Source organism: Sphaerodactylus townsendi, linkage group LG12 (genome assembly GCF_021028975.2).
Source record: "Sphaerodactylus townsendi isolate TG3544 linkage group LG12, MPM_Stown_v2.3, whole genome shotgun sequence".
Lineage (NCBI taxonomy): Eukaryota > Metazoa > Chordata > Lepidosauria > Squamata > Sphaerodactylidae > Sphaerodactylus > Sphaerodactylus townsendi.
The window spans coordinates 33,191,717-33,210,147 of NC_059436.1; the positions used below are offsets into that span (position 1 = coordinate 33,191,717).

At 42.5% G+C, this 18,431-nt stretch overlaps 1 protein-coding gene across 4 annotated transcripts; it reads right to left on the reverse strand.

Annotated features, from left to right (window-relative positions):
- Nucleotides 1-1,130: 1,130 nt before the first annotated feature.
- Nucleotides 1,131-16,085, reverse strand: DGUOK (deoxyguanosine kinase). Of its 4 annotated transcripts, none has more exons than XR_007245950.1 (8): nt 15,935-16,059; nt 15,278-15,390; nt 14,096-14,274; nt 11,517-11,664; nt 9,710-9,825; nt 7,257-7,356; nt 6,955-7,103; nt 1,131-1,646 (listed from the first exon to the last, which is right to left on the reverse strand). XR_007245950.1 is itself a non-coding variant. In XM_048513329.1 (7 exons), exons 2-7 carry the CDS (start codon nt 15,332-15,334, stop codon nt 7,038-7,040), a joined length of 666 nt encoding a protein of 221 aa, XP_048369286.1. In that variant the 5' UTR covers nt 15,335-15,390; nt 16,034-16,085; the 3' UTR covers nt 5,028-7,037. The 4 variants fall into 4 exon arrangements, 2 of the variants coding, with proteins under 2 accessions (XP_048369286.1, XP_048369284.1); XR_007245949.1 differs by having other exon boundaries at nt 1,131-1,657; XM_048513329.1 differs by lacking the exon at nt 1,131-1,646 and having other exon boundaries at nt 5,028-7,103; nt 16,034-16,085.
- Nucleotides 16,086-18,431: the final 2,346 nt, after the last annotated feature.

Here is an 18,431-nt window from a genome sequence, read left to right on the forward strand (position 1 = left end):
TGATTCCGGTCATGAAAGCCTTCGATAATATGAGAATTATTTTATGCGCTGCCTTTGGCAAAACCATTGTTTTGTGCATTACTGAACTTGGTACTTTGATACAAGAGCATTTATGCCAAAATGTATTTTTACTTTCAAATGGATGAGGGGAGCAGGTTAAGGTATTGCACTAAGACCCTGGCCAAGCATTCTACAACAAAGAAGGCCCAGCATGTTGTCTTCTGTGGTGGAGGAATGTACAACTCTACTATCATCTTTCTGTGGAACAGGGTATAGCTTGTTCATTGCAGAGATATAGAAAATATGAACCCTTTATATCTCTGCAACCAAAAAAATCTGAAAAGGCTGGTTATTCCTTATATTGCACCCTATATCTGCCATTAAAACCGAATAGACCAGTGATGGTGAACATTTTTGAGACTTAGTGCCCAAATTGCAACCCAAAACTCACTTATTTATCGCAAAGTGCCAACACGGCAATTTAACCTGAATACTGAGGTTTTAGTTTAGAAAAAACGGTTGGAGCCATGGCACACGTTACTCGGACTAAGCTTGGTGAAGCAACTGTGCAACACTTCGAATGGGTGAATCATGACCCTAGGAGGGTTTACTCAGAAGCAAGCCCCATTGCTAGCAACCAAGCTTACTCCCAGGTAAAGGATTGTGCCCAGGCTAGCCTAGATGTGTGTGGGGTGTGTGTGTGATTTTCTGCCCCCTCCACATGATGAACTCTGTGCACGTGTGCCCACAGAAAGGGCTCTGAGTGCCACCTCTGGCACCCGTGCTATAGGTTCGCCACCACTGGAATAGACTATTCTTCCAATCAGTAGGGAATACATAGAATTGTTACTAGCTAGCAGCAACCAAACTTCCAATGACACCAGACTGAAGTGGATGGGTGAAGATAATCACTTAACACTGCCTTAAATTCAGGGAGTCTTTTACCATACTGTTTTGCTAATCCTACATTTGATACTGAAAGAACAAAATTTCTATTCAATTTGAGGTATAATTTGTTATTTTTCAGTGTTCTTATCTATTTTAATGATTCCTCAGATTTCTCTTGTACAAACAGGCAAGCTATACATAGTTCAGGTGTATTTAGAAAAATACAACATTAATACAGTAAGTACATTTACACAAGTTTTATTCAGAAAATGGCTAGTTCATCATCTTATTCTCAATATAACACAAGCTTAGATGCCAGCAGGATTCCCAGTGCTTCAGTGCAGTCAATTTCACCATTTTTATACAACATTCCGTAATCCTTTTAGTCCAGGAGACACAGAGATGAACAAAATCTAATGTTGCCACAGTTCACTGCATTGCATGATAATTCTGAAACAACTGTAGACAGCTTCACTGTAACACCTCTTTTCCCATCTCGAGGATAAAGCAAAGGGTCAGTCTCCTTGTGGAACAGGCCATGTTCTGCTCTTTCCTGACTCTTTTGTTGAAAGCGTGTTACAAATTCAGATTCAATTTTTTTTTAAAGCTGCACAGATGTTGCAATGACAAAGAGCAGAACACACCTTCTGAAGAGGTGCAAACCAGACACAGATTTCCCACTTCTGTGAAATCTATACATTATGGTTGCTTCCATGTTTACTTTAAATGACCGTTTTCTTCTTTTGCAAATGCAGCCTCTGTGATTACTCTATCAAGGAAGAGAAAAACAGTGTGGGAATAGAAGGAAACTTTATCCATTTCCACGGTTGCAGAATTCTTGCTGGCAAAAGGCCACCCTTCAACTTCCTGTATTTGCACACACTCATATATTCCTCCTCTCCAAGGAGGGATAAAAGCAGCCATGTTACAGTATCACTAGAGCAGGTAGAAATCCTGATGACATCAGCCGTGGTGGGAAGCACAAGTAGACTATCTTTTTATCAGTAGCAAAGCGGTGCCTTGAGATTGATCATATTCTAGCATAGCACAACCACCACACATAGCCTGGGAGGACAAAATAAATCTTGCATTCGATTTTTCAACTCATCCTCCAAGTAATCCCACAGAAGGGCTAATTGCTAGCTGTCATCTCCCTATGACAGCACCTGTACAGTTAACCAAGGGAGCCATCTGTTCTTTATTATTATTGCATGATCCAAAGGCTCTATCATGGGGCCCGGCCTAGCTCAAAACAAAGTGGAATAGCGCATCACGCTTTTGAAATCAACTCATTGTTTGGGGAGAGGGAAAAAGATAGACCAGTTTATCCACTCCAGATTTTCTTTTTGCCATGAATGGCCATATGAAGCTACCTTATAGTGTTTTTTTTGCTATCAAGGCACAGCCAATTTATGGTAATTTCATAGGGTTTTCAAGGCAACACTGCCTTGCGTTGTGACTCAGAATGTCCTTGTTGGTCACCCATCCAAATAATAAGCAGGGGTGACCCTGCTTAGCTTCCAAGATCTGATGAGGTAGGGCTCGTGGGCTAGCCAGAGCTATCTAGAGCAGGGTCAGTCAAATATGCGGCCTGGGGGCTGGACACAGTCCCTTGAGAGGGCTTATCAGGCCTGTGAGTGAGGAAGGGAGGTTGCCTATGTACTAGACCAGGGGTAGGGAACCTGCGGCTCTCCAGATGTTCAGGAACTACAATTCCCATCAGCCTCTGTCAGCATGGCCAATTGACCATGCTGCTAGGGGCTGATGGGAATTGTAGTTCCTGAACATCTGGAGAGCCGCAGGTTCCCTACCCCTGTACTAGACCAGTACCTGTGACAGAAAACTGGGATCGGTTGGGACTTTCTGTCACAAGCCTGCTGGGTGGCACTCTGCCACAGGACCACATTACACATCATATGAGCCCTCCGGGGGAGGGCGGTATATAAGTATAATAAATAAATAAATAAATAAATATGCACAGGGGGCTGCAACTTAAGTTTCACTATCAAAGGGCTGCCTACCTTACTTGCCTGAATATGAGTTCCTAGTGACCCATTCATTTTGCCAGCTACCCATCCTGAGTTGCATGGATATTAATGACATATAGCCTGATCTTCCACCAAAGAAGTCAAAATGAAACATGCCTCCCTCATATTGGTCTGAGCCAGGCCTGTTTCATGTCCATAGCAGAATGCTTCACACTTTTTTTTGTCTCGATCTCAGAAAAGGTTGAAGAATATTAATTTAGAGAGTAGGCAAAAGATCCAACATTATAACTTAATTAACGAAGATGGTAACCAAATGGAAGCCGACCAGGATAAAATTGTTGCATATGAACTGTTATGAGCCCCCTTGAATAGGGAGAATGGCAGGATTTAGTATTTTATAACTAAATATTGTACAGAACCAAAGGGGAGGATGAAGAAAAGTCATTGATATCAGCATTTCAGGGACAAATTGGAGGGTATAGTGGGTACAAACCAAAACATGGGATTACATGAGTCCCGATTCCAAAGCTAAACAAAAGCCATGCCGTACCTTTTACTACAGCCAAGCAAACACATACACAGTACACCTAAGCCAATGTACAGCGGGCCATTTGTGCATTTATTATAATCTAAAAGAGCCACATTTACTTCTAACCCTAGTATGAGGCCTGCACCACAGGGAGGCTCACAGCTTACCTGTTGTTATGACCCAGCCCAGCACAACTAGGGACTCCTTGGATGAGGAATCAAATATGGGAGATTGCACAGGTTTGGTCCCAGAGTTCCAGGCAAAGCCTGCAGATCCTGAGCCTCCAGTAGCCCCTGAAGGACCAGACTCAGAAGCTCAGATAGAGCCCACAGACTTGAGCCGCAGCTGGGCTCAAGCCCTGAGACTTCCCAGCCTCCTGACCTCAAGCTAGATACAGAAGATTTAGTGCCAGCTTGCTCACCCCCTCCATCTCCAGAGCCCTGTGAGTGACGGAAGAAGCACAGACTAGTTTACAGGAGAGGAGATGCAGCAGCTGATTAGCAGCTCTGGGGTGAGCTGGTGTCAGTGAGAAGTGTTTTCAGGAGCCAGATTGAGGCAACCCAGCTGTATGGGATTTATACTGGTGGGTGGAGTACTTAGCACATAAGAAGCTAGAAACTAAGCTGTGGTGTGGCACCAATGTTGTATTTTGACTCCGAAACCACTGATCCTGTTTAATCCCAGTTTTGACCTTGGGTTGTACTTTTGACTTGGCTCTGCTACACTTGTCTGCATTCAGTGCTTTGATATCCTGGTGTGCATTAAAATGCAGGAGCGACTGTGGACTGCTTCTGATAAGTGTCTGCCTACGACATCTGTTCTTCTAGTAGCAGTAAATTCAAGGTGGGAATCAACTGCCAACCACAAGGCAAAGGCCTTAGCCATTTAACTGAAAAAAATGGGGCAGGTGCCAGTTGAGGAACAACACTCAGTAGAGCTACAAGTGACATCAAAGAGCCACATGTGGATCCCGAGCCATTGTGCATCACTGATGTAAGTTTTCTAGAATTCTCCACCAGGCTTGAGGGCAGTGGTGGAAAGAAAGATGTTTCAAGCCCTCTTGCATAGGCCCCTTGTGTAGAATGCCAGGCAGGGGTTTATAGCTTAGGTGATGTTGGGTGACAGCGAACCAGCCACAATATGATTACTTATTTATTAAGAGAATTTACACACCACTTCTCCCGAGGCCTGCTTGAGGCAGCTTACAAAGTAAAAACTACACCATTAAAAATGGCAAAGAAAGTCATGCTATTTTTAAAAACATACCATTTTTTAAAAAAAATACATACTATTTTAAAAAACAGGTTCCAATGATATTTCCAGTGTGACACAGCAAAGCCTCCCAGACAGTTAGAAATGAAAGATTGATCTTGCAAGCTCACACGCAGAAATGTCATTACAAATGACAGGGGATGTATGCACTGGCTGGGGACTGGATTCAGAACAATATCTGATTATGTGTTCTTGAGTATGGCCAGATTCTAACGCTAAAGAGACAGAATGTTTTAAAAACATTTGTTTTGATTACTTTTATGTAGCTCATAGTATGAACAGAAATGTTTGTCATTACCTAAGCAAATAGATTTGTACCTTTTACACAGATAACCAGCACACAGGTCCAGTTTATTATTACAACAGTTTTCTTTATTTGAAATAAATCATGTTACAATAGTGTCTAGATCCAGTGAGTTAGCTAGAACTCCTAAGAAATAACCACTTGAGCCTTAAATGTACAGGGGGAACTTCTATCAGCAGCAAACCCCGCCTCTGTTACACAGCACAAACTTGGTTTCCATGAGGAATTGTACTTCCTAACCCTGTCCCTACCTTGCACATCAATAATTATATACACAAATCTTTTCAGTTATTAATTTTATTAATTTAAACATATTTTGTTAATTTAGAAGAAACACAGCATCTACAAGGGGTTTTACTGTGCACCAACCCTAAAAAGTGAGTTTGTACCTTACAATATAGCGTTTGAAACTATCTATAAAATTAAGCCTTTCTTTCAACCTGGAGGGTCAAGTTTAAATTGGAATGCACACATTAATTTTAGGATGGATTTACACATTACATGAAGATGGCTGTTTTTGCCCATTCTGGGCAGTATACCTTTTACTCATACAGTTAGGACAAATTGTATTGCAAAGGTGTAACTATAGGAGAAAGCCCTGATCATATCATTAAAAGTAACCAGGCATTTGACTTCACTACATAGCAGTTACAGGAACTGAAGAACAGTTATATGTAGAACACTCAAAAGTGGCACTTTTGGACTATTCTTTCTGCTATAGCTGTAGGTACTAATGTCACCAAATACAACTGATCTTAGAAGAGTATATAGCTTATAGTGCCATTTTATGCATAGTTACACCCTTCTAAGCTGGTTGAAATCAGCAGGATTAGAGAGGTGCAACTCTGCTCAGGGAAGCATAGTTATGAGCTCAATCAGATCTCCAGCAGTTATTCTCATTGTGCATCTGCTCAGCTATTCATCACTTCTCCAAAATGTAGGGTCCAGTAATCTTGCTTTATTTAACCTTTCAAACTGTCAGTAAATTCCTAGATGGGGCCATACAAGCCCTTTAAGTGCAAATGTAGCAACAAATTTATTGATCAGACAGGCAAAGAAACAAGCAGAAATCAGAAACCTTGAACTCCAAATACTATAGATTACATTCTGGGATACAGTTGATAACTCACATGGTTCTGGCAAATACATGTGACATGTATCATCTAAGATGTGCAAAAGTGCCACATGATCTAGTCTGGTATGTTGGATTTAGGCCTTGTACAAGCCTTTTACACAAGTGCAAAGCAACAATACGCTGACTCTGCAACATTCTGTGTATTGTGTTCTGAAATGTTTTGGCTTCAATCTACTTTTAACCTCAAGCCCAGTTTGAGGGTTTTCAGTACACAAAACAACAAATTCACAGAAGCCAGGAATTGTTTGATTGGACCACTTTTCAGGATAATTTCTAGGAAAGCACAAGAGATTGGAAACACAAGAGATCAGAAGCACAGAAGGTGAAAAAAATACTTAAAGTGAAGTTAATGGATGAAATCCATAAGCCACCAATCAAGTCACAATGGGCAGCAAGAAACAAGGGCACATAGAAAGCTCCTCTTTTTAAAAAAACACAAAAGCAGGAGCTGATGGGGGGCACACAGGTCCTAGACTGCAGCAAGGGAATCACCACTGCTGATGCTACAAGTCAGTTCTGGGGGAAGGTGGAATCTGTAAAAAAGGCAGGCAAGCTCTCACTTTGGACTGTACCAAGCCAGGCCCATACCAAGTGAAAGCACACTTTAAAGTCCCTTAAAAGCCAGAATAGAGGACTGGGTACCATCTTGGACCTGGGCCAGGCCATGCAGAAATGCAACCAGCCTCTCCTTGCCTGTCACCATTTGCATCTCCATATGTTCTGATGGAACTGGTCCCGTGAACAACTTCAAACCCTTGGTGGTACGGGAGGGTTTTTCAGTAGTCTTAACTCCAAACATCCTGGGAATATCATTAACCTATTGGTTGCTGGTTTTTACCTTCTAGTATTGAGAAAGGTTTTCACTTGGTCTCTTGATGGGCTGCAGTTCAGGGTCATCTGCTTGTGGAACAAGATCCTGAGCTAGGAAGTGGCAGCAGAAGCAGAAGGCAAAGTTTTAGAGGAGAGGCTCTTTATAAAAGTGCCCACCTGTGGAAAAAGTAAAAGGCATCCAGAGTTTTGTGTATGAAGATCTGAAATCACATTCACTTTCAGGAATAAAAAAAGGCAGGCAAATGGAAAATTGCTGGGCTGGACTTAAGAATATACAAGTTTTTATAGCAGAAATCAGAATGTTCTTACCTGACTCACAAGTCTTCTCTGCTCCTTTGTGTCATTCTCAAAATCCTTGGCAACATCAAGAACCAAGACTGGAGCATTTCTTAGGTTTTCAAAATGAATCCTGAAACAGCAACAAGTAATAAATGAGAACACCTGGCTACTTTAAATGAATTCAAATATCCATGGTCTGATGAACTACATCCCAGGGTATTAAAAGAATTGGCAGAAGTAATCTCAGAACCACTTCCAATAATCTTTGAGAATTCCTGTAGAACAGGAGAAGTCCCAGCAGACTAGATGGATGTTGTCTCCATCTTCAAAAAGGGAAAAAAGAGGATCACCCAGTCAGCCTATCAATACCAGGAAAGATTCTACTGCATATCATTAAATAGAAAGTCTGTAAGCAATTGGAAGGGAATGCTGTGATCATTAAAAGTCAACATGGGTATCTCAAAAACAAGTCATGACTATCTTATCTCTTTTCTTGATAGAGTGACAAGCTTGATAGATGAAGGGAATGCTGTGGATGTAGCATATCTTGACTTCAATAAGGCCTCGACAAAATCTCCCATGATATTCTTGCAAGCAAGCTAGTAAAATGTGGGCTAAACAATGCTGTTAGATGAGTTTCTAATTGGTTGACTGACCAAACCCAAAGGGTGCTCACCAATGGCTCATCCTCATCCTGGAGAGAAGCGACTACTGGGGTGCCACAGGGTTCTGGACCCAGTTCTAGTCAATATTTTTAATCAATGACGTGAATGATGGAATAGAGGGCACACTAATCAAATTTGCAGATGACACTAAATTTGGAGGGGTAGCTAATACCCCAGAGGACAGGGTCAGAATTCAAAATGACCTGGACTGATCAGAGAACTGAGCCAAAACCAACAAAATGAAATTCAACACAGGTATGTAAGATACTACACTTAGGCAGAAAAAAGTGAAACATACAGATATAGGATGGGTGACACCTACCTTGACAACAGTACATATGAATGGGATCTGGGAGTCTTAGTTGGCCACAAACTGAAAAGAGTCAGCAATGTGACATGGCAGCCAAGAAAACCAATGCAATTCTGGGCTGCATCAACAGGAGTAGAACAGTACCACTCTTTTCTGTATTGGTCAGACCTCACTTGGAATAATGTGTGGATACTGGCAAGCTGGAGCAGGTCCTGAGATGGGCAACCTTGGAGTGTGGTGGAGTCTCCCTCTTTGGAGATTTTTAAACAGAGGCTGGATGGCCATCTGCCAGGAGTGCTTTGTCTATTCCTGCATGGCAGGGGGTTGGACTTGATGGCCCTTGTGGTCTTGTTTAACTCCATGGTTCTATGTGTGGAGTAAAGCATGAGAAGTGAAAGCAGACACTGGACAGATTCACACATGACAAATGAAGGTAGAATGGCCCAATGCTAAGATCATTCAGAGTGATCCAACAGTGGCTGATGAACAAGATCTCTGAAGTGGCTCCCACCTAAGGAGATCAAAAGGTCTCACACTTCTATAATTTTGCAGAACATGCAGAAGACAAGGGAATTTTTACAAAGGGGTGAGAAATATGTATTATGGAACATCTCAGAAGGATTCTTTATAAGGGAAAGGGATTGTAGTCTATTACAGTTTTTACTGCATGCATTACCTTCCTTTTACTCCACAGTGCCCTACCTTTGCTAATCATTTTCCGCATTATAGAATCATTGTGCCTTAGTCACTTTGTGTTTTGTTTTTTCTTAATGTTGCTCGCACGCTACAGAATTGTTTACAGGAGATCCTTGCTGCCTGATGGCACTGTTTTTAAATTTTGTTTTGAGTCTCAAGAGAGAAAAGATGGGCTATAAATGAAAAAAGAAAAAAAGAAAGAGACCCATCTGTACCCTTCTATTCTGAGCAACATTCATGATTCTCACCTCCTACATTTATGTCCTCCCACAGCAACACTGCAACAGCAGAGGCTGAGAAAGAGTGCCAGGGGCCCAAGGTCACCCAATGAGCTGATCGGGGATTTTAATTCAGGTCTCTGCCTCCCCAGTCCCTGCAATAATGTGACACTAATTACTATACCCCAGTAGTTTTCTGATTGGGGTGTTGGCAGTGGAGGGAGCAGGGAGATATTTGTATGGAACCAAAAGGAAATTTTCACAGCCCATGTTGCCTGCAAACAGTGTATTTTTGCAGCCTGTTTAGAGATTCAAGCAGGTAAACCAGCAGATGGTGGCAGATAGTAGCAGTTTAAGTGACTGTCACTTTGCAGTAAGCTCTGCCCATGTATGTTATGAAACCTCATGACAGAAAAAAACCAGGATGTCTGGTGGATAAGAGTCAGAGCACTGAGCTGCCACTTGGTACTACAGAAGATGCCTCAGTAGCTGAAGATAAGGCACAGGGCAGCAGTTCTGGCATCTTCACACAGGTGAAGCAGCTGGTGCATTCAGAGGAACGTGGGCTGCCGCCAGCCCAGTTCTGCTACTCACTCTGTGTTTCTTGTCTGGAGCCAGTTTTCATGCTGAGAGTGAAGCTGCTCTAGATAGCACAGCTGGATCTCTTTCTCTTCAGGCCTTGCTCTTCGGCGCAGCCTCTCTAGGCATACCTGAAAGGAGAAAAGGAGTGTTTGCTTACCAGTCCTTCATTGCCTCAAAGTCAGCAGTCCTAGCTGAGTGTGGAGACATACTTCACTTGTGAAGCTACTCACTTTAACTTACTTTATTTAAAATACTTATTAGCTGCCTTTCTACTAAGTGGAAATCAAGGTGACGTACGATGTAAATCAACAATGATAAAAAGGAACTTAAAAGAACACAATTAAAATCTCAGGACTGCCAATAAATAAAAACTAAACAGTGCACTCCTAAACAAAACTGTATTCAACTGTGGGGGGAAAGTAATTAAATGACAGAATCACACCTGATGCAGGCACATCACAATGTTATCAGTCCCCAACAGAAGCTGACCGGAAAGAGATAGAGCCAGAATGAACTGTGCAGTTGGCCGACTTCATTGTGCATAGATAATGTGAGCTCTCAAGAATCTTTTATGTAATATGTTTCTTATAGAACATAGTTTGGGAATTATTTTACAAAGTTAGGAAAATGACACATTTGGTTTGACATGCCTAAATCATATGGTGGTGGTGATGATCTACACAAAACTTGCAGCTGGACAAAAGCAACATTAATTTTACTGGTCCCAGAGAATAAGACCCCAGAGGAAAGCCTGATGTCTCAGCCAAGAGGCCCCAACCCTAGTCCAGACTGATTAACGTCTCCAGTACCAATGGAATGAGAACATTTGGAAGATGATGAATAGTTAAGTCAGCCTTGTGGAATAGAGGTGAGAATAGACTGACACCATCATTTGCATCGTAGTCATGCTATTCAACTCAGCTTTTCAGTTCAGTCCAGGAAGTTCAGAGCTGAAATAACACTCTAGTTTTTTGCCACACCTCATGGCCTAAACAGAAACAGAACGGTGACTTTAAATATATATAATTTCATTCACTATGCATCTCTGATACCCTAGTTCAGATGCATAGAGAATGAGATTAAACAGCAGCAAGAACTGAAGCAGAAAACCAAACAGAAAAGGTTTTCAGGCTGTACGAAGGATGGTCTGAGCTAGCCTTAATACAAGAGCAGTCTGAGAGCAGTGGGGATAGGACAAGACAGAGAAGGTGGCAATCCATGAGACAGAACAGATGGGAGTCCAAGGATCAGCAGTCTTTCCCATGCTCTGCTCCCCTCAGAGGTTCCACTGACACAAGCAAAGTTGATTCCTGGCATAAATGGACCCAAATGGATGACATGAGTCCTGGGAGTTTAGGAGCTGACCCGAGAAGGGGGAAAGTCACTCTCTCCTCCTTCTTCAGTCAGCACAACTCCACTTGCAGAAGAGGAAAGAAGGGTGACGTTTGTACCCTCCTCACTCTCCACTTTCCACTGACAAATCACAGCACACAACTTCCTCAGAATGTGAGATAGGCTCTATCCTTGCAAAGATTTCAGTGGCTCTGCAAAGAGTTTTTCTGACATGCTTTTGACAGCCTGTGAGTGAAGTTGCAGTCTCCTGTAGTTTCAATACAGTATTTGATGCAAGTGTCTTTGAGTCTCTTTGAGCAGGAGAACAATGATAAACACTAAAAATTCTTGTGAAGACTTCTCTGTGTATTGAGAGAGACCAGAAAGCAATTTGTATTACTTTTATTATCTCCCTCAAGGAAAAGTAGTCACTAAAATGCAGTAAATACACATGCAGAACAATCTCTGGGTGCTTTTTCATGATTACCTCAGGAGGTGCCCGGAGATAAAGGAAGCCATGGAGCGCAACTCTGTCCCCAAATTCTTGAAGGAGAAAGGTGTGCCAATCTTGGTAAATTATCCATTCAATCTCTGCCAAATGACCAATCTCAAACAGATTCTTTGCAAAGACATACCTGGGGGAGGGGGGGGGGGGAGAAAAGCGATGGACAAACCAACTAAATTTCCCCAGAGTAATATCTTACCAATGCAGCTGAACAAAGTCAAGCCATCAAATTACACTGATGTTTTTGGCATCTGTATGAATCAAAAGTCAGACCTGCACCTTCCCTCTTGTGGCACTTCAGCAAGTACCTTCAAATACCACCCCTCCCTCCCCCTCCCCCAAGTCTGGATTCTGCCTGTAAACTGCCCCGAGTCTGTATAGGGACGGTATACAAACCTAATAAGATAAACAATTCAGACCCAGGAACCATCTCTAATCACAAGCTGCAACACAGAACTCGCATCTTTAAGTTATAAGTTTATCTCTCCCATCTTCACCAGTCCCCCCCCCCACAAAATAAAAAAAACGAGGTGAGAGAAAAATGGTGGTACCTCAATGCAGTAAGCCTTTAAGCGGGTTATCTTTCTCCTGTGAGCCCTACCTTACTCACTGAAAACTTCTGCAGCAGTTTTAAAACCTTTTCAGTTGTAGAAATGCTTTTCCATGCTGTCATGTATACTAAAGGACCACAAGGATCTCAGAAGTTTCAACTGCAGTGTCTAGGATGCAAGTCAAGCCTCCAAGTCCTCTCCAGTGCCTCACATTATTGGGAATAAACTCTACTGCAGAATACAGGTAGAACAGCTATTGTGGGAGAAGGACATTTGGAAACTGTCTGCTAATAGGGCTCCTATGCAAATCTTTGAAAAGGCTTCAGTCAGAGATAGGTGGTTCATCAGCCTTGCATGCCTTGCTAATAAGCTGCATGTAATTAAAATTATGACAGTAAAGTCCTCTGCATATTCAAGTGTGGCTTTAATACGCAAACAGAGCAAGGGTTTGTGTAGCATTTCTTACTTGAGACACTCATCTTTATATAACATTTGAATTCTCTCTACTCAGGTTGCTCCTGATGCAGTTATAGCTTATGAACTGGTAATGACTGTAAAGGTCATTTATGTGCCTTTATTTTAATACTTTCAATTGAGAAGCACAATCCATCCATTGCTACATAGGGATATGTTGTTCCATGGAAAGTTTGAATTGGAATTGCTTATAGTATAGTTTGGTTTAAAAGGATTCGTGAAAAAAAACCCCAGCTTGATAGAATAACAGAAGAATGTCATCACTTTTCCTGTTTTGTCACAAAGAATGAGTCAAGGAATTTAATGAACGTTAGAGTGAAGAGGGTTTTTAAAATTACATTATTTCGATTACCTCCCCGCCTGTTTGAAGCACCTATATCAACTGACTCATATGGCATGTTGACTCAAGCTGCTGGTGCTGTCATTCTACCATTGCTCTATCAATTTGTCTCAAAAGCTGGTAAATGTTTTCATGAATTCTTTTAAAGGAAATTATACTACAGGCAATTTCATTCAAATATACTATGGAACAACATATCACTAAGTAGCAATTAATGGATTGTGCTTCTCAACTGAAAGCATTAAAATAAGGGCTGATCATGACCTTACAGTTTGTTAATCATGACCTTACAGTTCATAAGCTATAACTGTATATGAGTAACCCAGTTAGACAGAGTACAAAGATTATATGAAGCTTTCATTTAGTTTGGAGATGCTGATTAAGAGAGTATTTCTCGAAACAAGTTTGAAACATTACCAGAAACATGATGGAATATGACATCCCACTAGATCATGAATCAGGGCTTTGCAGCTATTTTAAACCATTATTGCGAGGGGTGACACAAAACTTATATGACATGAAGAAGAAAGGAGGAGGAGGAGGAGGAGGAGGAGGAGGAGGAGGAGGAGGAGGAGGGGAAGAAGAGGAGGAGGAGTTTGAATTTATACCCTACCTTTCTCTCCTGTAAGGATACTCAAGGTGGTTTACAAGCTCCTTTCCCTTCCTCTCCCCACAACAGACACCTTATGAGGTGGGCGGGGCTGAGAGAGTTCCAAAGAACTGTGGCTAGCCCAAGGTCACCCAACAGGAATGTTGGAGTACGGAAGCACATTTGGTTCACCAGATAAGCCTCTGCCACTCAGGTGGAGGCATGGAGAATCAAACCCGGTTCTCCAGATTAGAATCCACCTGCTCTTAACCACTACACCACCCTGGCTCTCTGAAGCAATGATGTAGCAATTGTCTTCTGAACCACCTCTGATGGGCTGCAGTTCTTTCAACAAAAATGACTGAATCTTGAAAGACCAACCAACAGAAAAAAAATATACGTTTGTTGAAAGGCAGATTGTTTGAACAATATTGGAATAATACAATCCTCTACAGGCACATTTTACTTTCTCTAGGATGACAGCTTAATTTATACATATTTTTAAATAAATAGGAGAACTACCCTCCAAACCTATTGAATTAGATGCGAAGTATTATATGCTGCGCTGCAGCCAATAGGGATAAGGAACAGTGTTCTGATACCACACCTGTCACTGTACACAGATCTCTCAAAAATCTGCACAAATTCTTGGGTATTCACTGGCAGAGGCTGCAGCTGTGCTTTGAGCCGGCTCAGACATGAGTACGTCTGGAATGTGTAGGACCATCGAGAAGGCTCCTGATAGAGCATCTGAAGCAAGTTCCCAAAACTCTGAGAAGACAAGGCCTGATGGAAAATTAGAAATATACTTTACGAATAAGCTTTCCTACAATATTAAGCAGGGAAAAACATAAAAGGGATGGCTCTGAGGTGGGACAGGCTGCACTAGGAGGAACCATTTTAGCCATGCTGTGATAAAGTATTTTCCACATATCCCTCTAGATGACCAGCCACAGATGCAGGTGAAACCTCAGGAGAAAATGCTCTTGGGACACAGCCATACAGCCCAGAAACCCCAAAACACCCCAGTGATTCCGTCCGTGAAAGCCTTCAACAATACATATTTTCATAAGCTTATTAAACAGCTATTGTGAAACAATGAAATTGACTTTTTTAGCAACTGGAATGAATTATTACAGTTTTTAACAGGGAAGATTAACAATTCCCTGACAATTCTTCTTGCTAACTTTCATCCTGGGACTCTAGAAGTGTTTCACAGGTTCAATTTACAAAGAAAGAATAAATTTTAAATGGAACAGAAGCCAAATAAAAGCAACTATTTAAAAAACAGTCTGGTGAAGAAGGCCAGTTCTGCCTGCTTGGGAGCAGCAGGTGTGAAAAATGTGAAGCAGTGCTATGTTGCCAAGTTTGCCACAAAAATGAAATTTAAAAGTTATACTGATATCTATACATTACTATTCCATATCCTGGCATCAGTGCCTGGCAAGTCAACTGATGGATGTGCCAACCCAAAAATAACTGGTTGCAGTTTTGTCACAACAGTTAACACTGAACATGTTACTCCAGCACTATTCTTGTGCACTAGCTGCATTCAGCTCTTTGAGGATAGTTGATCCACTGATAATACAAAAAGTAGTACAAGATCCAAAATTGGTCTCTGTTACCAGAACCACTGCTCTGGCACAGCAGTAAGCTTTTAGGTTGTTCAGAATTACTCCACCAGTAGAAGACATCTGTGCCACTCCTAGGCTTGTATTCCTACTAAAACCCACCAGTATATCAGTAGAATAGTTCACAAGCTTTGATAATTTTGGACTTTGATTCTCACCTGAGTGCATTGAGCAGCTTGAACATTCTGCCATTTGGAAACCGGTTCTGAAGTCATGTGCCATCCTGGGAATGCCTTTTTGAGCAGCCTTACAAATGTGGACTTCCCTACAGCTGTGAAACAAAGAAACATATACATCCGTTAACCTGCGTCTCTGCTTTAGACATTTCAACAGCCAACAGAAAGTTAGCAAAAAGACAAAGTCATGAGTTGCAGCGTGGAAAGTTTCAGATCTCGCCTCACAAGTCACTGTTTTCTCAGTCTTGTAGTTACAGCCATATAAACCTGAGGCAAGAACCACTGAAATCATATCCGTAAATCACTTCGAATGCGCAATAAGTCACTACACCAAAGTAAGGGATCGCCACAACTATTTTCTCCCACTGATATGCCCACACCTGAATCTGCGCATCTTCCAGTGGTGCGCTCAAACGGGATTTTGGTTGCCGAAATGAATTAGTTGGCATAACGACCGAGCCCCGGAAAGGGGTTTGTTTCAGATCTCTTCAAAACGACACTCCCTTCCCCCCGCACCTCTCTTCCCAACGCCAAAGGCCAGTGCTCAAAAAAAAAAGATGCCTCTGGGTACTTGCATAATGCATTGACCTGTACAAAGGAGCCATTGCAAAAAGCATTAAGCCTCTCCCCAGCCCTTACCGATATTGCCCTCGATGGAGAGCCTCTTGCCAACCTCCATGCAAAATCCCCGCGCCCCAACCATGTCAGAGTCCCAAACAAGCCGGCCGAGGAACTCACCCGCCAGCAACAAGCGCCCGAGCACCAGAAACCAGTGCGCATGCGCAACCGGACCGCGTGCCTTTTTTCCGCATGCCTCCTTCCGGAGCAACGTCGTCCAAGTGCTGCAGTACGCATGCTCCATCCTTTGAACGGGATCGTAAGAACTCCATGGACTTGGCGGGCTTTTAAGGGGCAGAAGGCTTCCAACATAAAGCTGGAGAGAACCAAATTTAAGACACGTAACGCGCGGAGTACAAGAAAAGTAACCGTGTCCTAATTGATTGGGGATTTTTCATACATTTCACAGCTACAAACTCAGGTTGACCAATGAGTGCACGCTCAGCAGATGTTTCTTGGCTTTGGCTCCAGTGGCTTTAAAGGTGAAGATGGTCCGTTGGGCGAGCACCCCAATCGCTACTAACCCATGGAGTGATGTCACATTCCGATGGTTCTGGTGGGTTATCTTGTTCCTAACGTTTCGCCTGCATCTGTGGCTGGCATCTTCAGAGGTGTATCGAAACACCTCTGAAGATGCCAGCTACGGATGCAGGCGAAACGTTAGGAACAAGATCCACCAGACCACGGCTACACAGCCCGGAAAACCCACCAGAACCAGTTGAATCCGGCTGTGAAAGCCTTCGACAGTACATCACATCCTGATGTTTACTAGGCAGACTTTGAGTGATTCCGCACAGCATATTTATAACAATTGCAACAGTGCAGAATTCACTGTTGTTTATGGGGTGGTTGCTATTGGCTTCCCCAGTTGTCTACACTTTAACTTCAGGAAATGGAGTACTCATTTTCTGACTTCGGAAGCATAGGAGATTGAATAGCCTTGAGTGGACTACCTGAAACCGATTTCCATCAGGATTGAACTCAGGAAGTGAACAGAACTTTGACTGCAGCAGTGCTGCTGACTGCTATGCTACACTACAGGCTCCAGTGACCTTACACAGAACATATTGCGTCATGGGGACCTTTTGTTTTATATTGTTAGATGAACAATTCAAAAAGCTCAGGTGTTCACTGTCAAATGTATCACGGTGTCCAGTACCTGCCCATGATTCATGTTCTGCTGATTTTAGCAGCCCAAGAAGTCTGTCGAGCTCAAGGGTCTGTATATGGTACACAGCTCCAACACCAAACTGGACAACTTATAGTTCTAAGAAAAAACTGGATAGCTAAGAAAGAACTCTAAATACTTGGTACTGTTCCCAAAGCTATCTCAGGGATGCCATGGCAGCTTCCAAACTTCGCTGGAGATGTCAAAAAGGTGCCCCTTTAAGGGGCCGTGGCTTAGCAAAAGAACTCTGCTTTGTGTGCAGAAGTTCCCAGGTTCAGTCTCTGGCATCTCCAGTTAAGACTAATCAAATATTTGTGTCGGGTGTCAGATTTTGACTGGAGCTCTCCCTTCTGACTGGTGGAGAACTGTCAGTACTTGTGGGGGAGGCACTTCCAAGGCTGGGCAGGGAGCAGCAGCCACAACTTCTGAATGTAGCACAAACGGGCAGTGGGAATGGAGACAAATCTCAGCCATGGACTGTGAGGGGAGGAGCCCCCACAAGAGGACAAACTGTCTTCAAAATAAAGTATGTGTTGGCAACTTGGTGCAGGCTATGGAAGTGGGGGACTAGGAGTTGCTGGGGTACCTGCCTTCAATTTGGAGACCAGTTACTGGCAGCTTCCCCACAGTAAGTACAGAGCTTCCATCTCAGAAGAAATGAAGAACTGACACGTTTGAGAGATGTAGCTGGAGAAACGACTCCAACCAAAGAGAACTACAGAAAGGTAATGTTCCTGGATCCAGCCAACATTGGTGAACATTTAAGGGAAATGTGTCATCTACACTCTTCCTTGGGGGAGGGGGTCATGCTCCCTTTCACTGATGTCTGGGGAGAACTAGGTCCATGATGGTTTAGATTTGTCTTCCACTTTACTGGTCATAGTAGCACCCAAAACTTACTTTCTGACTTTCTACCTCTGAGGGCTACTGAGGCCAAATTTTAATGGGATGATGGTGAGGCAAGAAGCTTCCCTGAGTGATTTTTGTATGCGCTTAAGAGACTCATTTGAATTGTGCAAAGTTACACAAGCTTACTTAACCTGCTAGCTCAATATCTGCAGGTGTTATAGATCTCGGGAAAACTGCAGAGAGAAGGGGGATCCTTGCTAAACAGCACTTACTAAAGTAAACTTACAGTAGGATCCTATTATTGGGCTTGGGTAATGCTAGATATTTGTGAAGAATGTCGTAAGAAACCATATTTTTGGTTCCTTATAACTGAATGCAAAATAGTGGATTCATATAAAGCTGTTCAAAAGGTTCCTTGTATGGAAGCAGCTTAGGTACAAAACAAAAAGTTTCCTTTCAGGGTGATTTGAGAAGAAGCAAAGGACAAGATATCACAATCGG